Genomic DNA, 22814 nt, shown 5'->3' with positions numbered 1-22814 from the left:
AGCTGTTTCTTTCTCTAGAGCTCCCACAAGTCCTTATTTTCTCCTGTGTAAGAATCCTGTTCACCATGGACTGTAGTTCTGTGTCTGCATTTGCCTCCCCCACCTTCTAGAGTACTTGAGGAACTGTGTGATGATCAGATCAGCATCCCAAGACTTGGCATCAGCTCTGGCACTTGGTAGACAAATGATGGATTATTTTTTGAATGAAGCTGTGACTTGGGAACCTTTGCAAAACCATTATTGCCCCTCTTAACTTGGAGTGTCTCCTCTAAGATGATGGAATCTTTTAAACCATTTTTAAAAATTGAAGTATAGTTAATTTATGTTACATTAGTTTCAGGTGTACAGCAAAGTGATTCAGTCATTTATATATATTCTTTTTCAGATCCTTTTTCATTACAGGTTACTATAAGATAATGAATAGAGTTTCTGCACTACACAGTAGATCTTTGTTGTTAAAGTGATGGAATTTGCTGAGGAGTCAGGCTTCAGTAGCCTGGGCCCTCTGAATGCAGAGACTCTCATGAAGACAACAATGAGGGGCTACTGCTACAACCTTAGTGGTAGTGTTGGGATTTCAAGCCTGTTTGTCTGACTGCAGTCAGTTGGCGTATTTCACACTGAACTAATACTCATATCTTGGTCCTCAGGGATGTCCCAGTGACACGGTCTGGACTTTAGGCATGACTTTAGGTATTAGGACATGCCCAACAGGACATACAGGAGGCAGTGTGGTCCAATGTGGGCTCCTTCTTTGCACTGGGGACAGATGTGTAGTTACTTCTGGGGAAAAGGGAAATGAGAATTCAAATGTTTTTATGTAGCTCTTTGCCCAGAAATCTAGAAGTTCAGACTTACAAGGGCTCTTTTAAATGTACAGCCCTTCTGAAACTGAGGGCAGTCATCAACTAGATCTCTTGAACTATAACTTAATAAATAATATCATATAAATTACCTTCATCAATCAAGCTCACCTTAGCCTTAATCGTTCCTGCAAATTACATACCTTCATGTAGCTTACACAGTATGTCACAAGACTCCATTAATACCTCTTCATGGGCAATACCTCTGATGTATGGATTGCTATAGTAATGGTTCCTTAAGCCGATTTTTCAGGAACTTAGAGTCAGCTCTTGTCCAGTTCACATTCCAGCTGATTAAGACTGCTTGAAACCACAACCCTCCAACCAGGTCTGTGTGAGTGCTGGATGGATGGCCTTTTGATGTCAGAGGGCTAAAACTTCACTCTCAGACCATGCTAACACTACCATTTTATGAATGTCCCTCCCATGAAGAAGCATGTAACTCAGACACACCAGCAGAGTACCGATTACCTCACCTTTTTTCCTATCCCCAATCACCTTCTTCTGCACCTCCAACCAATCTATACCCTTCACCCATAAGTATCCTAAGCCCCTTTCCGTTGAGGAGGTAAATGTGAGATTTGTTCTTCCTGCTCCTCAGATTCCTCATGAATAAATGCTTTCTACAAACTTCAGGGTTTCAGAGTTTGGCTTAATGCCTGTTGGCCAAACAAACCTGGTTTGGTAACACTTCCGCACCCTCTGGGACACGTGCTTTTCTTTTCTTGAAAGAGTAGGTGAGTTACTAATTAATCCTCATTCAACACAGGTCCAGTTTTTCCTTCCTAGGACATAGGAATTGTGCTGGGGAGAGGGCAGGAGAGAGCTAGGTGCAAGTGAGAAAATTATATTAGGAATATCTTGTTTCTCAAATTTCAGGATAGAGAAGTGGAAACTAAGAGAGTGAGGCACTTGGCCGATGTGTCTCTGTTCAACACATAGACTTCTCTACTTTTAAGAAAGCTGTTACTTTAAAACTCATGAATCACCACATGGCACACCTGTTACATGTAACATTGTACATCAGTTATACTTCGATTAAAAAAAAGAATCTATCAGGATTACCTTCTCCTAAGACACACCTGGAGAAGGCAATGGCAACCCATTCCAGTACTCTCGCCTGGAAAATCCCAAGAACGGAGGAGCCTGGTAGGCTGCAGTCCATGGGGTCGTTGAGAGTCGGACAAGACTCAGCGATGTCACTTTCACTTCTCACTTTCATGCATTGGAGAAGGAAGTGTCAACCCACTCCAGTGTTCTTGCCTGAAGAATCCCAGGGACCGGCGAGCCTGGTGGGCTGCCTTCTATGGGGTCGCACAGAGTTGGACACGACTGAAGCGACTTAGCAGCAGCAGCAGCAAGACACACCAGAGTTGGTCAATGAAGATTTCTGCTGTGTCTGCAACTTCCCTGGTGGTCCAGTGGCTAAGACTGCCACTCCCAATGCAGGGGTGTGGACTTTCAATTCCTGGTCAGGGAACTAAGATCACACAAGCAGCAGCCCCCCCCCCCCAAAAAAAAATAAAAACCTGTTACTTTCTTAATAAACACATTTAAAGAACAAGTCAGCAAACAACAAAAAAGCACATTGGGGGGAAGCTGTTCTTTAGACCAACTTCCTTCTCTCAAACTAGCCCTTGGAGTCAATAAATGAAGTTTGCAGTCTCTTCCACAATATATCCAGTTAAATATCTGAGGATATTCAGGGAGTTGAACTTGGTTGACAAGAAGGTAATAACAACCACCAAGACTAGGGAAAAGTTATGGAAAGTACCCAGCCTGAATCACTGGGATAGGGGCAGGGGACATTGAGAATCCTGTCCTGAGGAACTGGGGATCTCCCTTTCTCCAACCCAGACAAGCCTGGAGGCATCTGAGTCATCCGGGCACTGCCTGGGTCAGAGGAATAGATGCCTTGCAAGATCCTTCCTGTTATAGCCCCTCTCCTGGCAACATCCTTCATTGCGAAATTTCCAGGAAGAGTAGCAAATGGGGTGGCTGGGAGGAAGAAAGGTGGGGAGTGACAGGGTTCAAAGAAGGGGGAGCAGAGCGACATCACAGGGTTACATAAACTCTCAGAGGCTGCCAAAGAGTAAGGACAGATCGGTTTGTGGAGCCTGGAAGGCGGCGTGAGCCACTGAAAAGGAAAGAAGCCACAGTCCAGCCGATAACCAGAGAGAGGCAGAGGCTCTGAGGATCTACCGACTATGGTGAGAGTATGCTCTTGGGGCCGAAACGGGGGCTATTCGGGGAACCTTAGGAACCGGCTTGGGCCGCCCTGACCTCCGCTGTCTTTCCAGGTGTGCGTGCCCTGCCTGCTGCTGCTGCTGCTGCCGCCGCTGCTGCGTGTGTCTGCGGACACCACAGAGCCCTGCGAGCTGGACGACGACGATTTCCGCTGTGTCTGCAACTTTACGGATCCCAAGCCTGACTGGTCTAGCGCTTTTCAGTGTATGGTTGCCGTAGAGGTGGAGATCCGTGGCGGCGGCCGCAGCCTGGAACAATTTCTCAAGGGAGCTGACACCGACCCGAAGCAGTATGCTGACACAATCAAGGCTCTGCGCGTTCGGCGACTCAAGCTGGGCGCTGCACAGGTTCCCGCTCAGCTTCTGGTCGCCGTTCTGCGCGCGCTCGGGTACTCTCGTCTCAAGGAACTGACGCTTGAGGACCTGGAGGTAACCGGCCCGACGCCCCCGACGCCTCTGGAAGCCGCTGGGCCTGCGCTCACCAGGCTCAGTCTCCGTAACGTATCGTGGGCAACAGGAGGCGCCTGGCTCGGCGAACTGCAGCAGTGGCTCAAGCCTGGGCTCAAGGAGCTGAACGTTGCCCGAGCACATTCGCTTGCCTTTCCGTGCGCAGGGCTCTCCGCCTTCGAGGCTCTCACCACCCTAGACCTGTCTAACAATCCCGGTCTCGGCGACAGCGGGCTGATGGCGGCTCTCTGTCCGCACAAGTTCCCGGCCCTCCAATATCTAGCGCTACGCAACGCCGGGATGGAGACGCTGAGCGGCGTGTGCGCGGCGCTGGAGGCAGCGAGGGTGCAGCCCCGAAGCCTGGACCTCAGCCACAACTCGCTGCGCGCCACCGCCCCGGGCGCTACCCGGTGTGTCTGGCCCAGGGCGCTAAGCTCTCTCAATTTGTCGTTCGCTGGGCTGGAGCAAGTGCCTAAAGGACTGCCGCCCAAGCTCAGCGCGCTTGATCTCAGCTGCAACAAGCTAAGCAGGGAACCGCGGCGAGACGAGCTGCCCGAGGTAAATGACCTGACTCTGGACGGAAATCCCTTTCTGGACCCTGGAGCCCTCCAGCACCAAGACGCCCCGATGATCTCCGGCGTGGTCCCAGCCTGTGCGCGTTCGGCCTTGACCATGGGGGTGTCAGGAACCCTGGCGCTGCTTCAAGGAGCCCGAGGCTTCGCGTAAGGCCGGGGGAAGAGAGGGGAGAGGAATGAATTGGCTCAGATTGCCCTGGCTCCGGGAGACCCTCGTCAGGACATCTCAACCAACCAGCCTTCTGCCCCATCCTTATTAAAATCTTAAACAACAGATCCGTGTCATTCACTAAGCAGATGTTTACTGGGCACACTGCTGAGCAGGGAATCCATTATACTTAAACATTCTTCTTCCTAACTTGCTAGAAACCATACCCGCCCCACCATAGAAAAGAACTACGGGGGCAGAAGGGGCAGGGAAAAGTTGCGTGTCTAGGGCTGCGTGGGAGAACCAAGGGTTTCCCTGCGATTGGGGGTTTTCTGAACAGATTACTAGAACCTGTGTTAAAGGATGTTTGAATGGTAAACATGCCTGGAAGGATCCTCTCTGGTGCATTTTCCAAGACGCAGCTGCTCCCTTCCAAGGTTATAAAACCCAGAGCCATTTGCTTATTCTTACTCTTCTTTTTCCTCCAACCCCCAGTGAGGAAAGACAGCTAATGCCACTCATTCTACCTAAGCTCTGAGGTTGATAATTTCAGGGTTGCTCTCCTGTAGTGTATAGCCTCTCTGCCTACAGAGATACACTGATTTTCACTCTGTCAGGTAATAATGGGGGAGCTTGAGAATGGGGAACTGATGCAAAATGCTGTAATTTAACCTTCTCTGAACCAGAGATTTTGCAATTGTGCTAATATACAAATGTATGATTGTTCTTTGATTTGCAAACAGGATAACATCTTAGACCCTTCACAGCTTCTTTGTACCCCTTCACACAGCAATTACCAGTATATGTCCCCTGAACCACATTATCTCAGTGACCTAGGACATCAACCAAGAGGGACTGTTCCTTCTAAGGGTTCCTTCTTCATCACATCAAGGAGGCAGTCACATCCATAGGGATCTAGATATGCCTCAACGGGGACCTAAAGAGGAGTGGGGAGAGGCATGTAAACAGAGCCCTTCTCCTGCCTGCGTCCCTCCAGTGTCCAGAACCACACAGATAGGAACAGAGAATGCACATTATTACATTGATGGGAGAGTTACACAGGTCATCAGACTACAGACTCAAAGAATCACAGGGACAGCTAAATAAACTGCCAATCTGTGTGGCCAAACCTCACTGGCTCCATTTTTTCAGTTTCATCTTAGGCCCACAGTCCTGCCCCCTCCTCTCTCTGCATAACTGAGCTTTACTCTACTCACAAGGAGTGTACCCAAGCCAGATAACTTACCTAACAGCTTTTACTCTTGCCTTCATCTGATATGAAAACTGGAAGAAAAAAAAAAAAGAAAACTGGAAGGATGCCTTTTGCTGACACAGATGGTTAACGGTCATGACACCCTCAGGGAGGAAAAAGCCCAGGTTCCCTTGGATGCAGATGTGCAGCTTACTTGGTAGTCAAATTCTGTTTTTAGCCTTGACCCCTTTAAATCTCAGGTATCCCCTTCGCAGAGTGCAGCTGTGAGTGCCTCTGGATCTTGGCTGTATGTAAATTCACAACACCTGCATTATGTAAGTAACATGGCTGTATGTCAGTACCCACAATAAACTTCAAACTGTACTTTATGGAGTTGCCTGCTTCATTTTTTCATCTCAAAGTTCTTTCTCAGTTCGATGGATATTATTCAATATATCTGCCTCCCAACACTTTTGCATGTCAATAGTTTTCCCAATACCATTGTTTGAAAAGACATTGAATGGTCTTGGTACCCTTGTTGAAAATCATTTGACCATGTAGTTCCAGTTTTATATCTGGGCTCTCTATTCAACGGTGATGGTAGTGGTTTAGTCATTAACTTGTGTCTTTTGCAACCCCATGGACTGTAACCTGCCACGCTCCTCTGTCCATGGGATTTCTCAGGCAAGAATATTGGAGTGGGTTGCCATTCCCTTCTCCAGCGCTCTTTTCAATGCTACTGGTCAATATATCTGTCTTCATGCCAGTACCATGCTGTTTGGTTACCTCTGTAATAAGGTATGAAATCAGGATGTGTGAGGTCTCTAATTTTATTCTTCTTTTCAAGATTTCTTTGACTTCTTAGGGTTCCTTGAGAGTCCATATGAATCTTAGGATGGATTTTTCTATTTCTGCAAAAAAAATGCCAATAGGTTTTGATAAGAATTTAATTAAATCTGTAGATTGCTTTGGAGAGTGTTGATATCCTAATAATATTGTCTTCCAATTCATGAACATGGGATGATTTTCCATCCACTTCTATCTTTTTTCATTCTTTCAGCAATTTTTGTAGTTTTCACTGTACATGTCTTTCATCTCTTTAATTTCCAAGTATTTTATTTTTCGATGCTATTTTTTTTTTTTTTTTCGATGCTATTTTAAATTGAATTATTTTTCTTAATTTCCTTTTCAGACTGTTCATTGTTAGTGTGTAGAAACTGCTGAATTGAAACAAACAGACTGCCAGGACTTTTATCAGGTACTCTTGTACTTATTTTGGCTGTGCTAGGTCATCATTACTACATGCAGGTTTTCTCTAGCTGTGGTGAGCCGTGTCTACTCTCCAGTTACAGGGCACGGGTTCAGTAGTTGCAGTGTATGGACTCAGTAGTTGTGGTAGACAGACTTGCTTTGCACCATGTGGGATCTTCCCAAACCAGAGATCAAATGTGTGTCCCCTGCATTGCAAGGCAGATTCCTAACCACTGAACCACCAGGGATGCCCCAGGAACTCTTAACTATTAAATAAGCAGATGTGTGTCAATCAGTGCAAAATACAATAAAGATTTGTTAAAACAGAACAGTAGACTTTGTTTCAATGGCTATAGAAATGAGGTGATTTTGTTTTTCTACGCATCTGGTCTGGCAGCAAGTTGTATTATACATTTTAAGCAATACATGCCCTGAAAGCTTATATTTTCAGTACCGAAATCAGAGACCATCTTTTTTTTTTCTTTTTATTAGAATCATGCAAAGGAAATGGCAACCCACTCCAGTGTTCTTGCCTGGAGAATCCCAGGGACGGGGGAGCCTGGTGGGCTGACCTCTATGGGGCCTCACAAAGTCAGACACGACTGAAGTGACTTAGCAGCAGCAACAGTGAGTATGAAGTAGTACCTCATTATGTTTTTGATTTGCATTTCTTTAATGACCAAGGATTTTGAACATCCTTTCACATGTTTGTTGAGCTTCTTTGAATAAATATCTATTCAAATTCTTTGCCTAGTTTTAATTTTGTTTATCTTTTTGCATTTCACTGATGTATAATGATGTTGAGCATCTTTTACTGCATATATCTTCTTTGGAGAGAGAGCTATCCAAATCTCTTCTTCATTTTTTTCTTGAGTGGTTTGTCTTTTTGTTGCTGAGTTGTAGGAACTCTCTATATATCTTGGATACTAGATCACTGTCAGACATATAATTTACAAATATTTTCTCCCATTTTGTTGGTTGTCTTTCATATTTTGATGCACAAACACTTTTAACTTTGATGAAGTTCAGTTTATCATGTTTTCTTTTGTTATGCTTGCTTTTGGTACCATATTTGAGAATTCACTGCCAGATTATGTCATGAGGATTAGTTTCTCTATTTTCTTCTATGAGTTTTATAGTTTTAACTCTTAAATTTAGGAAATTGATTAATTTGAGTTAATTTTTGTGTATGGTATGAAGTAAGGCTCCCATTTCATTCATCTGTATCTGGATATCCAGGTGTACCAGTGTCATTTATTGAAAAGATTAATCCTTCTAAAGTAGGAGATAGATGACCCCAGGCTGAACAGTTTCTCTCCTGTGGACAGAAACTCCATAAAGCAGGATGATGGAAGAGGCTGGGCTCTGCCCAGATAAGTGATAAAAGACCACATATTCTTGAAGTTAAGGAAGCCTTCCTGCCTACACATGTGCAGAAAGGCTCCTTGGAGGTCAAAAAAGATGGGGTGTCACCTCATAGTAAGTGACGCAATCAGCCACAGACCTCTTCGCTAGAATCCAACTTGGCTAAGAGATGCACATGCACACAGAGGAGGACCCTGAGATATACCAAATATGGGCTCAGAACCAGGCACAAAGAAGTGACTGGCCAAAGACAACTTGGAAGAAATGCCCCATAAAAGTGATTCAAACTACGATGAGGGTGCGACTCTCTCTGAGCCTACCCATGGGTCTATCCACATGTGTTATATTCTTTTTTGTCCTAATAAACTCTTGTTTCACTACTTTCCATCTTTGTGGGAATTCTTTTCTGCAAAGTCAAAAAGTCAGGGCTTTGTCACTGACCACCGGTCTAGTGGCTAGGATCCGGTACCCTGACTGCCTAGACCTGACCTCGATCTCTGGTCAGGGAACTGAAGCCCCATCTCAGGCCGCTGCAAGCAGAGGTCAGCCAAGATCATTTCCTCACTGAATGTTACTGACGTCTTTGTCAAATCAGCTGTCCATAGAAACATGGGTTTATTTCTGGACCCTTACTGCTCTTTGACTAATCTCTGCTTTTACGCCAGTACCACAGCGTACTGTTCCACTACTCTTGCTTCACAATAAGTTTTGAAATCAGGAAGTATGAGTCCTCCAACTTTGTTCTTCTTTTATAAGATTGTTCTGACTATTCAGCATCTGTTGACATCCATACGACTTTAGAAGGAGGAACAGTGGCTGAGAGTGAAGGAGTGAAGGAACTCCAATATTACACTAACACTAACACTCCAATATTACACTAACACAGAGAAAACGATGACCTGTCCTTTAGTTCAGTTATACCAGATGTCAGAGGGTGAAGCCATCTAATCCTGAGACCACTTTTGCTTTTGGAACCTGCCAAGATTGAGAAGACAGTAAATCTGGTTGGCCCTGCTGTGGGTGACATTTTGGTAGTAAAATATAATGACAGGCTGAACTAATTACTCCTTATTTTCACATAACAGCTGGTGATGGTTTAGTCTCTAAGTCGTGTCCGACTTTTGCGACCCCATAGTCTGTAGCCCACAAGGCTTCTCTGTCCATGGGATTTCCCAGCTAAGCATACTGGAGTGGGTTGCCATTTTCTTCTCAACGGGACCTTCCAGACACAGAGATTGAATCTGGGTCTCCAGTGCTGCATGCAGTCTCCTGCATTGCAGGCAGATTCTTCACTGACTGAGCTACCAGGGAAGCCCACCTAACAGCTACACAATGAGATATAACAACAGGCATTTTGGTAAGCATACAGTATCAGTGATGATAGGCCAATGTATGGGTAAATACAAGCCTCCTATGCCTACCCCAAAATGATTCCTCCAAAGGTTAGGCATATTCATCTTGATACTATTGCTCCACCTGTTACACAGATGTACACCGAATACTCCAATACTTTGGCCACCTGATGTGAAGAACTGGCTCACTGGAAAAGACCCTGATGCTGGGAAAGAGTGAAGGCGAGAGAAGAAGGGGAAGACAGAGGATGAGATGGTTGGATGGCATCACCGACTCAATGGACATGAGTTTGAGTAAACTCTGGGAGTTGGTGATGGACAGGGAGACCTGGCATGTTGCAGTCCCCTGGGGTCACAAAGAGTTGGACACAACTGAGCGACTGAACTGAACTGAACAAACTGAACACGGAATATAGATGGTCAGACAGGTATGATTCTTTTGGTTGTAAGAGATCCTTGGTGAAAAACCAGAGTGGTTTGTGATATAATGAAGAACATATCTGGTCTTCGTCTCCAGTTACTGGCACAAAGCTTCAAAAACCTTTGTAATTCCTAAGCAATAGGAATCTCTCTGTTATGCTAATGAGATAATTTCTGGCAGGGTCCCTAAATAGCTTCAGGATGGAAGAGGCTGCTCACCAGAAAAAAGAAAAAAAAGACTATTCAGGGACTTTCCCTGGCATTTCAGTGATTAAAACTCTGAGCTTCCACTGCAGGGTGCACAGGTATAGATCCCTAGTAAAGGAATTAAGATCTCGCAGGCCACGAGTGCAACCAAAAAAAAAAAAAATTGCAGATGAAAGGGCTGGAGTTGGATTCAGTCACATAATTTATGATTTAATTAATCATGACTCATTGAAAAATGCTGGACAATGAGGCTCAGGGAGCTTCCTGGTTGGTGAACATACTGATGTACTGGGAAGGCATACTCTCATGCCATAGAAACAGGAGATCCTTCACTCAGAACCCTTCCAGGCCTTGTCTGATGTTGACTTAAAAAGTGACAGCACAGCAGAGCTGAGTTCTGTAAGTCATTCTATCAAAGTATGGAAGCTGCAGAAGAAGCGTCTGAAGTTAGGGCAGTCTTACTGCAACTGTGTCCTCACCTGTGAAGTTTGGCCAGACTCTGGGGATCTCATAACAGAAGCAATTTAATCCTACATGGAACATGATTCAATCACAGAAAGGAAAGAAGCACTGATAGAAGTGTTAGGTAGTTAGAATAGGAAACAGGAGTCCAGAATGGCGGTGGCTAAAAGACAAGGAAGGGAAAACCTGTGAAAATGGAACAAAGGAAGGTCCGAGGACCGGAGTGAGGACCTCAGGTAGAACAAACAGCACTCCTGGCTAGCCCAATTTACATAGGGCAGGCCCAGGGGGTAGGAAAAAACAAGTAAAAAGAGGCGCCAAAGGGCGGGGGGGGGGGGGGGGGTCTCTCTGTCTCCCGCGCACTGGCGCGCTCCCCTACTCTCTTCTCTTTGCATCTTTGGATCGGCATTCCCTCATGCCTTGAGGATGTATTTTCCTGCTATATTCTAAATAAAATAGAGCTGTAACACGGAGCTGTAACACTGATCTGTCTAAGAGTTACAACACGGTCTGTTTGAGACCTGAGAACTATAACACGGTCATCCGAGAGCTATGACACACCGAGGTCTCTAACATCCATCGCTGCAAATTTTTGCTGACAGGAGACAGAAGAACTGAGGAGCAAACACTCGCCTGACAGATGCTACAAGCCAGTCACAAAAAGAACACATGTGAGTCCACTTATGTGAAATGTCCAAAATAGGCAAACCTAGAGAGACAGAAAGTAGATGAGTGATTGTTTAAGGGTCAGCATAGGGTGGGGGGTAATGAGGTTACAGTAAAGTAAATCAACATTCTTTATAAAGGGATGGAAATGTTTTAAAATTAACTGTGGTGATAGTTATACACATCTGCAAACTTACCAAAAACCATTGAAACACACACTTTAAATGGGTGAATTATATGGTATATGAGTTATCTCTCAATAAAGCTATGATCTTTTTTAAAAGAGTGGTTATCTTTTATAAATACATATTGAAATAGCTATGTGTGAAATATAAAGTGTCTGGGATATGCTTCAGAAGAATCCACTGGGGTGGAAAGGGGAACAGAAGAAATAAGACTGGCCGTTAATTTGACAATGGCTGAAGCTGAGTGCTTGGAGTTTCATTAAACTATTCTTTTCACGGTTAATGTCTGAAAATTTCATAAGAGGAAAAAAAGAAAAATTCCATGCAACAGTCTGACTCACTCAGAAAATAGAGGGCCATCTCTCCTTAGTTATTGTTTAGAGGCCCCGCCCAGAGCCCTCAGGTCGGGGAGATGAATTATTGAGGGGAATCTGAGAGGCACAGAAGCCATGGAGTGTGGAGAGGCGATGGGCACAGGGGCTGCTTTGGGCCAGGGCCCCTCAGCCTCCGGAGCCCTCACGGACAACCCACAGGCCCGGTTGACCGTGGTGGTGGAAGTAGAGCGGACAAGATCTGGTAAGAAGCCCCCACACATTCATCTCAGAAGTAACACAGCCTGGGAGAGCCTCCTGGGAGAGGGGGAGGGCAGGGCCATCTCACTAGGAAACTGAGGCAAAGGTTGAGGGCAGGACTCGGGGGTCCTGGGAGCTCAGTTTCCCCCAAGAGTGTTGACATGAAGTCTACCTGTCTCAGGCCCCAAGGAGACCTGCCACCCTACGCTCCTTCTGGAGGGGGCCAACAGCATCTGCCTACTTCGCCCTGGGCCTCTGGAGAGTCAGGTAGATATGGGCTGGGCTGGGGTGTGTGTGAAGATGGGAGTGACACTGTTGACTCCTGTCCTGCTCACAGGAACAATGCATCACCTTTGATAGAGTCCTGGGTTCTGATGCCGCTCAGGTACGGGGTTCTGATAGGGTGATGGGAGGTGGTTGGGAGCACTCAGAACCCTTGACCCTGGGGTGCTGAGTGCTTCCCAAGCTCTTTGCTCAGGGCAGGCTGGGTCAGGGCGCCTGAGTTGGGGGTGTGCCTGTGTCTCCGGCAGGAGGCAGAGCAGGAGCTGCTAGCACGAGTCCGGCCCACACTGGGCTCCGTGGGCCGAGGGTACAGTGTGGCCCTGCTGCTTCGGGGTCGGGAAACAGAGGCGCCCCGGCTCGTGCCTCAGGTGAGTCCCAGAGAAGGCATCAGACATAGCTGTTTCGAGACTCACATGTTGCCTCCTCCAGGAGACCTCCAAGAACTTTCCCCTCCCCACCCTAGCTGGACTAGATGTCCCTCCTCAGGGCTCCTATAGCACCCCAGAGTCCATACAGGTTGCTTTGCCTGCATCAGTCATGAAGCTGTTGAGAGGTCAGGGAAAGTGGGTGGCTGGTGTAAATAGGGTGAGGGTCAGGGAGGGGTGATGTGCAAACATCAAATACTCAGGCAAATCTAATTTTCACTGTTCTTAGTAATACTGATAATAAAGTTGAAAGTTTTGTTTTTAGGCTTCATCAGAATGCCCCCAAACTAAAATAATTGCCTCAAGACCTTGTCATGAGCCCCTGCCCTTGCAAACATCAGGTCCCACTGAAAATATCTGCTCACTTGTCTGGCTTCCTGTGAACCATGAGCCCTGGGGCTATTTTTGTCTTGGCCACCCTGTCCACGGCACCTAGCACAGGGTCCGGCATATACTTTGCCCTCAGGAAATGTTGAAAAAGAAATTAATCTTTTCTCAATCTGCTCTGGACCCCTTTCTCCACTTCAGCTGCTACAGATGCTGTTTGAAGAAGCTCTGCCCCTCAAGGGCTCTGACGCTATGCTTAGCACTCTTAGCCTGGTACAGGTGAGGCCCTGGGGAAGGGGAAACCTGGGGAACCAAGGCCATGGTGATGCTGCCATAGAGCCTGAGACTCGAGGGCAACCTGAAGTGTTTGAGCCTCTGCTGCTCACCAGTGTTGGCTTGCCTTGCTGGGCGCTCCTTTTTTCTGCCTGAAATGGCTGAATTCTGGTGTCCTGCTTGGCTCACGGGGCCCCAGTGGGACAGTCATGTGAACCAAAGTCTGAGCAAACATTTGGTTTGTAACAGCTGTCTGCTTGTGTGATCTCAGCTCAGCGCCAGTGGGAGGAGCCGGGACCTGCTGACTCCAGGGGCAGGGAACCTATCCGTGCTGGATGTGGCTCCTCTGGGCTTGTGAGTGTCCAGGGACCAGTGAGGTCTGAGAGTGCTTATCTTAAGGCAGGGCTGACACCCCAAACCAAGTTGTTGGAGGCTTCTCCCCACTACCACTCCAAGGAAGAGAGGCTCTGAACTAGGGGTCATGCTTACAGGGCCTGGGTTTGCCCCCAGGACTCCCTCTCACAGTCTTCCCTTCATCCCTCTCACTCTTCTGTCCACCCCATCCACTTACACCTCCTCAACTCTGTCATCCCCATTCCAGGTGATCTGAGCATCTCACTGGGCAGAACTCCAGTTTATCCATCTATAAAAAGAGAGCAGTCCCAACTACCTTGTTTCCCACACTGGGCAGATAATAGGAGAAAAAAATAAGATCATAAGGATGAGAGGCTTCTAGGAGAAATACTGAGCTTGGAGCCTTGGGGATGATTCTTACAGGCTCTAGGGATGCCCATGGGCTCCCCATTCAGAGATTCTGGGGGCTGGACAGAACCATTGTGCTTAGGAGCTGAGTTCAGCCTTCCCTTCCTCCAGGGTGGTGGAAAATGCCAGCGAAGTGGAGGTATCTGACTCAAGAGCTGCCTCAGAGTTGTACTTGCGGGCTGTGTGTGGAGAAGGCAGGTGAGGACAGGAGGACACCTGTCACCCCACCCAACCCTCACCCCCTGGTCATTTGGCCTGATCCTATGATCTCCATCACAGGAGCTGCTCTCTGCTCACTGTCACCATGTCCTGCCTGGGGCCTGACACTTCTGAGGGGCCTGGGACCCAGGGCATGTGGCAAGGAGCCTTGCGGATCCTGCAGCTTCCAGGAGAAGTGTAAGTCTCATGGAGGTTTTTAATAGTTTTGGGAAGGGTTGGGGAGGGGGTGGCTGAAATATGGATGTAGAGGCCTAGGGCAGCATCAGAGTCTCCTCTTTCCTTCACCTCTGACATGCTCAAGGATTTGCTCCCTTTAGTATTTCTTGTAAAGCAGGTCTACTAGCAATGAACTTCCTCAAATTTTTTGTTTATCTGGGCATATCTTATTTCTTGCCAGATGTAGAAAATTTAGTTGACAGTTTTTTTTTTCCTTTCAACATTTTAACTATGTTATCCCACTGCCTTCTGGGATCCATAGTTTCTAATGAGAAATTGGTTTTAAATCTTATTGAAGATCCTTTGTGCATAGTAAGTCTTCATAAGTTTGGGATAATTTTGGAGCATTATTTCTTCAAATATTCTTTCTACCCTTTTCTCTTTTTCTTCTCCCTCTGGGACTCCCATTATGTGTATGTGTGTACACTTGATGGCAGCCAACAGGTCTCTCAGGCTCACTTTCCTTTTTTTTTTTCTTTCTGCTCCTCAGACTGGATAATTTTATTTGACTTTTCTTCGAGAAGGAAATGGCAACCCACTCCAGTATTTGTGCCTGGGAAATCCCATGGATAGAAATGTTTGGCAGGCTACAGTCCATGGGGTCACAAAGAGTCAGATATGACTTAACTAAACTACCACAACCACACCCAGATTTACTTGCTCAAATCTGCCCTCTAGTGAATTTTAAATTTCAGTTATTGTACTTTTCAGCTCCAGAACTTCTACTTGGTTCCTTTTTATAATTTCTATCCTATTGATAATCACTGAGACATCATTTTCTTGATTTAGTTTTCTGAAAATATCTAAGACAGTTGATTTAAATTCTTTGTCTACTGAATCCAGTGTCTGCTTCCTCAGGAGCAGTTTTTATTTGTTTCTTTCTTTTTTTCTTTTGAGTGAGCCATATTTTCTTATTTACATTCCTAATAATTTTTTTCTGGAAACTAGTCAATTTGAGTATTTTTGTGAAGACTATATTATTTATTGTGCTGGTCCCTTAAGTCTCCATTCTTTTTCCTCAGTGCTCTGGCATTTTATATATGATAACCTGGTAACTGTGAACGTCGGATTCTCCCTCCTTTCCAGGGTTTGACTTGTTGCTTATTGTGGGCATCAGCCATCCATTTATTTAGTTACTTTTCCAAACAATTTTTGCAAAGACTGTATTCCTTGCAGTCACTGAAATCTTCATTCTGCTATCTCAGTGCTTAGCCAATGACACAGAATTCCCTAACCTCCAAGAATGCACCCCGACCTCAAAAAGAAGATAGGAAAGGGAGGAAAAAGGAGGAGGAGGAGAGGAAGGGGAAAGGGAATGAGGAGAGAGGAATGAAAGGAAGCAGGAGGTGGGGAGGAGGATAGGAGAAAAAAGGAAGAAAGACAAAGAAAAAAAATCTCTAGGTTTCTACACACTGACTTTGTATTGGGTCACTCCTTCAATGCTTAGCCAGGCCATTTACAGCTCTGCCTTAGCCTCACATCCTGCTTGCACTCAGCCCTAAATCAGCCAGAGATGAAAGCCTATGGTCTTCTCAGGTCTTTTCTCACCACGCACACTGCCTTGGACACGTGTGTGACTTTCTAAGTCCCCAGTACAAACGGAAATTTTTCAAAAACTCTTATTCCCCCCAAATTTCACTACCCAACTTTTTTGTCCAGTCTTTTCATGTGTCTACTACTTGCCCTGTTATTTTTTTTCTTGTTCTTTCATCTCTCAAAGTCTGGAGGGACCACCTTCTGGCATAGTTCCTCTGCCCCAAGAAAATTCTAAGACAAGTGAAACAAAGGGAAACTCCTTTTGTCAGTCCTTTGTGTGAAACCCAGATAGTCAAAACAAACACAATTCCTTGGGAACGAGATCTACTCTGCTCCTTTCAGTATCAGGTACCACCATCAGAAATGTGGGCTGTACTGGGGAGAAGGTTGGGGCTAGAGTAACTTAAAAACACCACAAAGATCTCCTACCATAGTTAAGTTGCCTTTCTCCTGGTTAAACTTCACTTGATTGCTGTAAACCTTTGACTAACTCCTAGAGCTCCAGTAAGGTTGATTCTGACCATTTTTTTGCCAGATGCTTCTGAGGAGGGACAAAGCCCTAGATTCCCTATTCTGCCATTTTTGTTAATGTCACCTTGCTTTGCCATTGTAAAATTGGGTTGCATTTTTATGTATGTGTGTATTTCTCCCCCTGCAATGGAAGCACACAGTTCTAACCACTGAACCACCAGGGAATTCTCCAAGTTGTACTTTTTTTACTGAAGTGTAAGAGTTCTTTATATATTCTGGATACAAGTCCCTTGTCAAATATGCAATTAAATTCTTTTTTACTATGAGGATGTATTATTTGCATAATTTAAAAATAATCAAATAAAGATCTATACAAGGTCACAAATCTGTCTGGTGGTACACAAAAGTGACTGGAAATAGTCAACCTTTCATCAGAGTGTGATCTGGGCCAGTTCTCTCTCCATCTACCAGTGGCCATCTCCTTTCTTCCTCCCTCCCTCCCTCCCTCTGGCAGAGACTGTCCCCTGCTGCAGGTACTGGCTGGCAATGTGGCTGGTGAGGAGGTGGAGGGCTCTCTGACCTGGATTGTCTCATGGCTTCTGGAAGGAAACAACTACAGTAGCCTCCTTCTTCGCCTGGATCCTCAAGGTGACTTGGGGTAGGGTGTGGATTCTTCAGGAAGTTCTAAGATCTGGCATTACCTGTCACTCAACCAGTTGCAGTCCCAACCCTAGCAAGCCCAGAAAGGGATGGGAGGGTTAGGATTCAGAAAAGTTCCAGAAGGGTTTAGCTGCCAAAGTCTGGAAAGGCAGGGCCAACAGTAAAAGCCTCACCCTTTCAGTGGCCTTCAATGGTGTATCAAGCATTTTTATGCTGACTAAAACCTCTGATTATTACCACAACCTCATGAGGCAGATCAAATCTATGGGTGAGGAAAGGAAGACAGGTTTAATTAATAAATGAGGAAAGGGAGGATCAGAGAAGGGGAGGTACTTGCCTATTTTCACACACTCTTTAAAAGATCAGGACTCTGTGAAATATGATGTCAGAGATATGGAAGAGGTCAAGTGGAGGGTATAGAACAAACAAGAACTTAGGTTGATAATTGTTGAACCTGGATAATAAGAGAATGGACCTCCCAGACTCTGCATATGTCTGAAATTTTCCACTAATAAGAGTAAACAAAATAAACAAAAAAGTCTGGTGCTCTGTCTCCAAAATCAACAGACATACATTCATTTGGCCAACGTATTCCCAGACCTCACCCTATGTCAGGCCCTGTGGAATGAGGAAAATAAGTTGGGGTAGTTCACACTCTCAAGGACAAATCAGGGAGTAAAAGAAGTGTGTTTATGTACAGACCAGTTTGCAATCCTGGTTAAGGGCACAGGCTTTAGTGTCAGACAGAATCTGGCTTGAGTTTCAACTTTGCCACTCATCAGGAAGTTGTTTGACTTCTGAGCTCCAGCTGCCTCATCTGGAAAATGTGGAGGGAGGCAGAGTAAATCAGAGTTGCTGTCTCATTGGAGCATTGTGTAGATAAAAGGAGACAATCCACAGAAAGCTTTAGCACAGTACCATCACACACATGTAAAAGCCTGATAGGTGTTAGCTATTTTTATGAACAATACTCTCAATAAAAATTAAAAGTATTACAAGCAGTGTGCTTTGGATCTCAGAGGAAGGAGAGATTCATTCTGTGTCTCCCCTTACTAGGCAGCCCCCTGAGCTTGTTCCAGTCTGCTTTGTTGGGGGCCGCAGGAAGGAGGAGGAAGGTGAAACACGTGAGGCCCACCCTGTGGGATGCAGTAGAAGAGGCCCGGGCCCGCCGAGCTAGTCTGAAGAGCCTGCGATCAGGCCTCCTTGGGGACGCCCTGACAGACAGTGGGCTCAGCCAGCTAGGCAGGGCACTGCGGGAGCTGCATGTGAGCAAGGTGAGGCCTGGGGGTGCCTGAGCCAGCAATGGCCAGAGCCTGCCCAGAATCCTTTCTCTGTAGGTGGTAAAAGCCTGGAGCCAGCGTTGGGGAAGCTGGATGCTCAAAGCAGTCAAAACTGAGGCTGTGGGGCTCCCAGAACCACAGGTACAGCTTCTCATCCAAACTCTTGGGAGCCCTATTGATGTCTACTGCCTTATTCTGTCTATAGAGCACTGTGAGGCAGCCCTTCCTTCATTCATTAATGTTCTCATTCTCAAACATTTACACTGATCACTCACTATGTACTGGGCACAACATCATGCAGGCCCTGGAAAACCCCTGTCCTCATGGAGTTTACAATCCTCTGGAGAGAAACTATTACTTCGTGATCAGTGCTCTGAAGGGCTGATCCGAAGGGTTCTATGCAGGCATGTGAGTTAGTCTTGGCAAGAGAGGGAAGGTGATCTCATGGAAACTTGAAACCTGAAGGAAGTGACTAGCAAAGATGAATGAAGGACATTCCAGGCAGAGAAAATAAGAGGAAAAGTCTCAGAGGTAAGTCCTTGGTCTCTTTGGGGAACAGCAAGCAGCTCAATCTGGTGGAGGATACAGTTTGAGGAAGAAAGTCCAGGAAGAAGGATTGGTGAGTGAAGCAGGGGCCTGGTCATGCAGGTATTTGTAAATATATTGAGATGTTTGGACTTTGCCTTGAAGGTCAAGGGGAAGTCACAATTTATTTTAAACAGGGATGACAATACTGCTCCCACTTTTCAGCAAACGGAAAGTCAGAGAAGTGATGTGAGTAATCCAGGGTCTCTAGGGTCATCAAAGGCAGCAGAGGTGCAGACATCCAAGTCTTAAGATCCAGAATAGTGCTTTCCTTCTCTTAGGATGCATGGCCTCCCTTGGGCAGAAGGTGGCACTGTCTTCCATGATTTGTCACAGGGTGACAAGAAAGTAGCCTTTGTCCAACTTCTCCTGGTCCTTCCCTTTTCATAATTACTTAGTACTCATTTTTTTTTTACAGCCCTGGGCCTTGGGGATTAGGCCTATAAACTCCAGGTTATTGAACAGAGCTGGCCACTGCTTAGTGCTTTGGGTGCCTTTTCTCATTTAATGCTCTCTACAACTTTTATCAGCTCCACTTCATGGACAAGAAAACGGAGGCTCAAAAGACTAGCCACCTGCCTGAGGTCATATAGCTAAGAAAAGGGGGTGGGGTAGGGCTGGGACCCTGATCCTGGGAGGAAAGGTACAGACTTCTCACTCATAATATATTCTCAGCAGGTGACACATTCAACAGCAAGCACCAACCCAGGTCTCCAGAAGGAGCCTCAAGGTGAAGCTGGTGCTTGGGGTGGAGCTGGAGGTCTTCTCCATCTTTGGTTACTTAACTGCATTCTCCTCCAGTGGCAGGAAGAACAGCATCTATAGGACCTGATCTCCACCAAATGCACCCATTTAGGGACACTGAGGAACAGGTAGTAACACCTTATGTACCCCAGAACAACTGGAAGTAAAGAGTCACAGAGAGCCAATAATATGCCTCCTCCTTACCTTGCCCTAACATCAGGGAGAAATGCAGAGTTTCTGGCAAATAAAGGGCCTGTAGAGCTATTGGATTCCTAAGAATGGGCATGGGAAGGGGCTGTTTCCCTACTGGGGCTTCCATGGCACCTCTTGGCAGAAATCAGTATCTCTCCTCCTCCCTCACAGCCTGAGTCTCTGTCCAGGGCACAGGTTGACAGCTAGCCTCCTGATGTCACTCTAGGGGCTGCCCTGGTAATGGGGCTCTGCTGGACAGGTTGGGCCCTTTGTCCCAAGACTGTGTGCACACATGGGCTTCTGACTGAGCCTAGATCGATGTCACGTAGGCCCAGCAGACTCCGGATGTGGCTCTGCACTTCTTCCTGGCTCAGGCCCAGAGGCACAGACTGCGAGGGCAGCACCAAGCGTGGATCCAAGAGGTGCTGAAGCACATGGAACAGGACGACGAGGTGGTGGCAGGTGACCAGGTCAAAGGTCTGGTGGCTGAGGAGGTGAGGAGGGCCCAGTAGGGGACTTAAGGCTCCTTCTAACCCGGCCAGGCAGGGGGCTGGGGGCTAGGATCCAGCATCAAAGACTGGGTGACACCCTCTCTCATGGCCCTCACAGCTTTGTGGGGGACACATGAGGCAATTCTCAGTGCTAAGTGCTGTGAAAGAGGGAGCTAGTGACTCACTGGAACAAAGAGGTGCACCAGGACCAGGCTGAAATGGAGCAGAGATGGCATCTAAGCTGAGGCTTAAACAACAAACAAATCAGCCAGAGAAATGCACTAGGTTCAGATCCACAGGGCAGCTTGTGCTCATCCCGTAAAGGTAACTTGTTTAAACAAGAAACAAAACACGTGTGCACAGAGGTGGGGTCAGGGGAGGTGGGAGACATGTTTTGAGAAGAGAATTCCCTACGAGCCAAAGTCCAAAGGGAAGCAAAATAGGTTCTGGGTGTTGCATATTTTCCATCTGGCTGGAGCCTGGCAGGTGTGTGGTCAGAGGCAAAGCTAGAGACCAGCTGGTGTCAACACTCTGCATTTGGACTTTACACCAAGGATGATGGTGAACTGTAGAAAGCCATGTCATCTCAGTCCTGTCCCTCACTAGACACGTGAATTTGAGCAAGTTAGGTCACTTCTCTGATCCACTGTTTTCAAATCTATAAGATGGCAACTACCTCAAAGGTTATCATTAGCTCAATTAAATCATAATATAATGTAGAGCCGAGCCTGGCACACACGCTGCACTCCACAGAGAGCATGTGTTATCACTGAAGGACTCCAAGGAGAGGCAGAGATGGCACCGGGAGCAGACAGTGCTGAGATGTCAGCTGGAGGCCCTTCAGGCAGAACTGGATGCTGCGGAGCAGGACCTGACAGCACTCTATGACCTACACGTGCAGGCTGCCCAGGCTCAGACATGCCATGTGCTGCAGGTCAGTTGGGAGAGACAGAGGGCAGGACTTGAGCTAGTCCCAAGGCTACCTGACTGATGGGAATCTTGGAATCTGGGCACAGGTATTTCGAGCCTGGCGGGGGCTGTGCGAGGAGCAGGTCATGACTACAGAGCATCACTACCGCAGCCTGCTGGCTGGCATCTTGCAAGACTCCATCAGCTTGGCCACACAGAACCAGGAGCTCCAAGCCCAGAATAAGCAACTTCGGCAGACCGGGTTGGCAGCGGTTGTGCTGGATACCTGCCCTGAGGAGAAATCTGGTGATCAGGAATCCGACAGGGGCACTTTCTTCTCTCCTCATTTGTAAAGGTCCGAGAAGGGAGAGGAAGGTGGGACACAATAGCCAAGCTTGCCTCTACTATAGATAATCACATCACTAACCAGCACGCATTGTGCCAGTCCCTGTTAAATGCCTAATATCCCTTATTCGATTTAGAGATTTCCACTACCCTATATGGAGATGTAGGAGACATGGGCTCCATCCCTAGGGGTCAGGAAGATCCCCTGGAGTAGGAAATGACACAGAAGAGCCAGGCGGGTTACAGTCCATGGGGTCACAAACAGTCAGACACAACTGAGTGCATGCACATATACACACACACTACCCTACATTGTAGTAGGTATCATCTGAGCCCCATTTCAGAGATAAGCCTACTAAGGCTAGGAGAGGTAAGTGACTATTCAAGGACAGTCTGCTAATAAGTGCTAGAGCCAGAATTAACACTCACACCTGGCTGGCTATAGTTCTACACTGCAGGCAGTAGTGGTTCACAAGTTGTAGTGTGTATCAGAATCACCTAGGGAACTTACTGAAGAGAAAAAAAAAAAGAAATAAAGATTCCCAAACCCCAATCCCTGAGATTCTGCTTCAGCAGGACTGGTTCCCCCGCCACAAGCTTACCAGGTATTTTACCACAGGAGTGGGGCCTGACATTCCTCTGGTCATGAGGAGACAACAGGCAGAAATATTGGTGAGGGATTCAGAGCATGCGAACCAAAACTACCTTGAGTCCTAAGAGTTCTCTAGCCTACAGCTTGCAGTCTCCCTTACTGAGTCCTAAGACTCCTCACAAATTCTCTATGGCCCAAGTTTTGGCTTCCCTGGTAGCTCAGTGGTAAAGAATCCGCTTACCAATGCAGGAGACACAGGTTCGATATTTGGGTTAAGAAGATCCCCTGGAGAAGGAAAGAGCAACCTACTCCAATATTTTTGCCTGGGAAATCCCATGAACAGAGGAGCCTGGCAGGCTACAGTCCCTGGGCTCACAAAAGAACTGGATATGACTTAGCAACTAAACAACAAGTTTTGTACTTCAGAGAAATTTCCAAAGCTCTGTGCCAGAGAAAATTTGGCTCCACAGAGTTCTCAAAGGAAATTACCATGTTGGCAACGTAAGTCACCACATGATTAAGACACTCAGGGCACCAAAGGAATGAATTATGTT

General features: G+C 46.5%; 2 protein-coding genes across 2 annotated transcripts; both read left to right on the top strand.

Annotated features, from left to right (window-relative positions):
• The first annotated feature begins 2798 nt into the window (after positions 1 to 2798).
• On the top strand, positions 2799 to 5860 carry CD14 (CD14 molecule). The gene is made up of 2 exons (XM_065918705.1): positions 2799 to 3073; positions 3164 to 5860. The coding sequence occupies exons 1-2, from the start codon at positions 3071 to 3073 to the stop codon at positions 4280 to 4282; spliced, it is 1122 nt and encodes a 373-aa protein (XP_065774777.1). The 5' UTR covers positions 2799 to 3070; the 3' UTR covers positions 4283 to 5860.
• A 5968-nt stretch (positions 5861 to 11828) lies between these two features.
• Positions 11829 to 22151, top strand: LOC136158215 (uncharacterized). The gene is made up of 14 exons (XM_065920001.1): positions 11829 to 11955; positions 12133 to 12218; positions 12482 to 12601; positions 13187 to 13264; positions 13530 to 13612; positions 14132 to 14218; positions 16977 to 17110; positions 18179 to 18396; positions 19470 to 19571; positions 19666 to 19717; positions 19789 to 19859; positions 20253 to 20417; positions 21190 to 21348; positions 21431 to 22151. Exons 1-14 carry the CDS (start codon positions 11829 to 11831, stop codon positions 21674 to 21676), a joined length of 1728 nt encoding a protein of 575 aa, XP_065776073.1. The 3' UTR covers positions 21677 to 22151.
• The last annotated feature ends 663 nt before the right edge of the window (positions 22152 to 22814 follow it).

Source organism: Muntiacus reevesi, chromosome 1, assembly GCF_963930625.1.
Source record: "Muntiacus reevesi chromosome 1, mMunRee1.1, whole genome shotgun sequence".
Lineage (NCBI taxonomy): Eukaryota > Metazoa > Chordata > Mammalia > Artiodactyla > Cervidae > Muntiacus > Muntiacus reevesi.
The sequence above is the reverse complement of the archived record's forward strand: the minus strand, read 5'-3'. Positions and strand labels throughout refer to the sequence as shown.

Coding starts and splice junctions, on each gene's coding strand:
- LOC136158215 (XM_065920001.1), top strand. CDS start 11,829: ATGGAGTGTGGAGAGGCGATGGGCACAGGGGCTGCTTTGGGCCAGGGC. Junction 18,397..19,469: donor GGGAGCTGCATGTGAGCAAG/GTGAGGCCTGGG, acceptor GCCACTGCTTAG/TGCTTTGGGTGCCTTTTCTC. Junction 21,349..21,430: donor AGACATGCCATGTGCTGCAG/GTCAGTTGGGAG, acceptor ATCTGGGCACAG/GTATTTCGAGCCTGGCGGGG.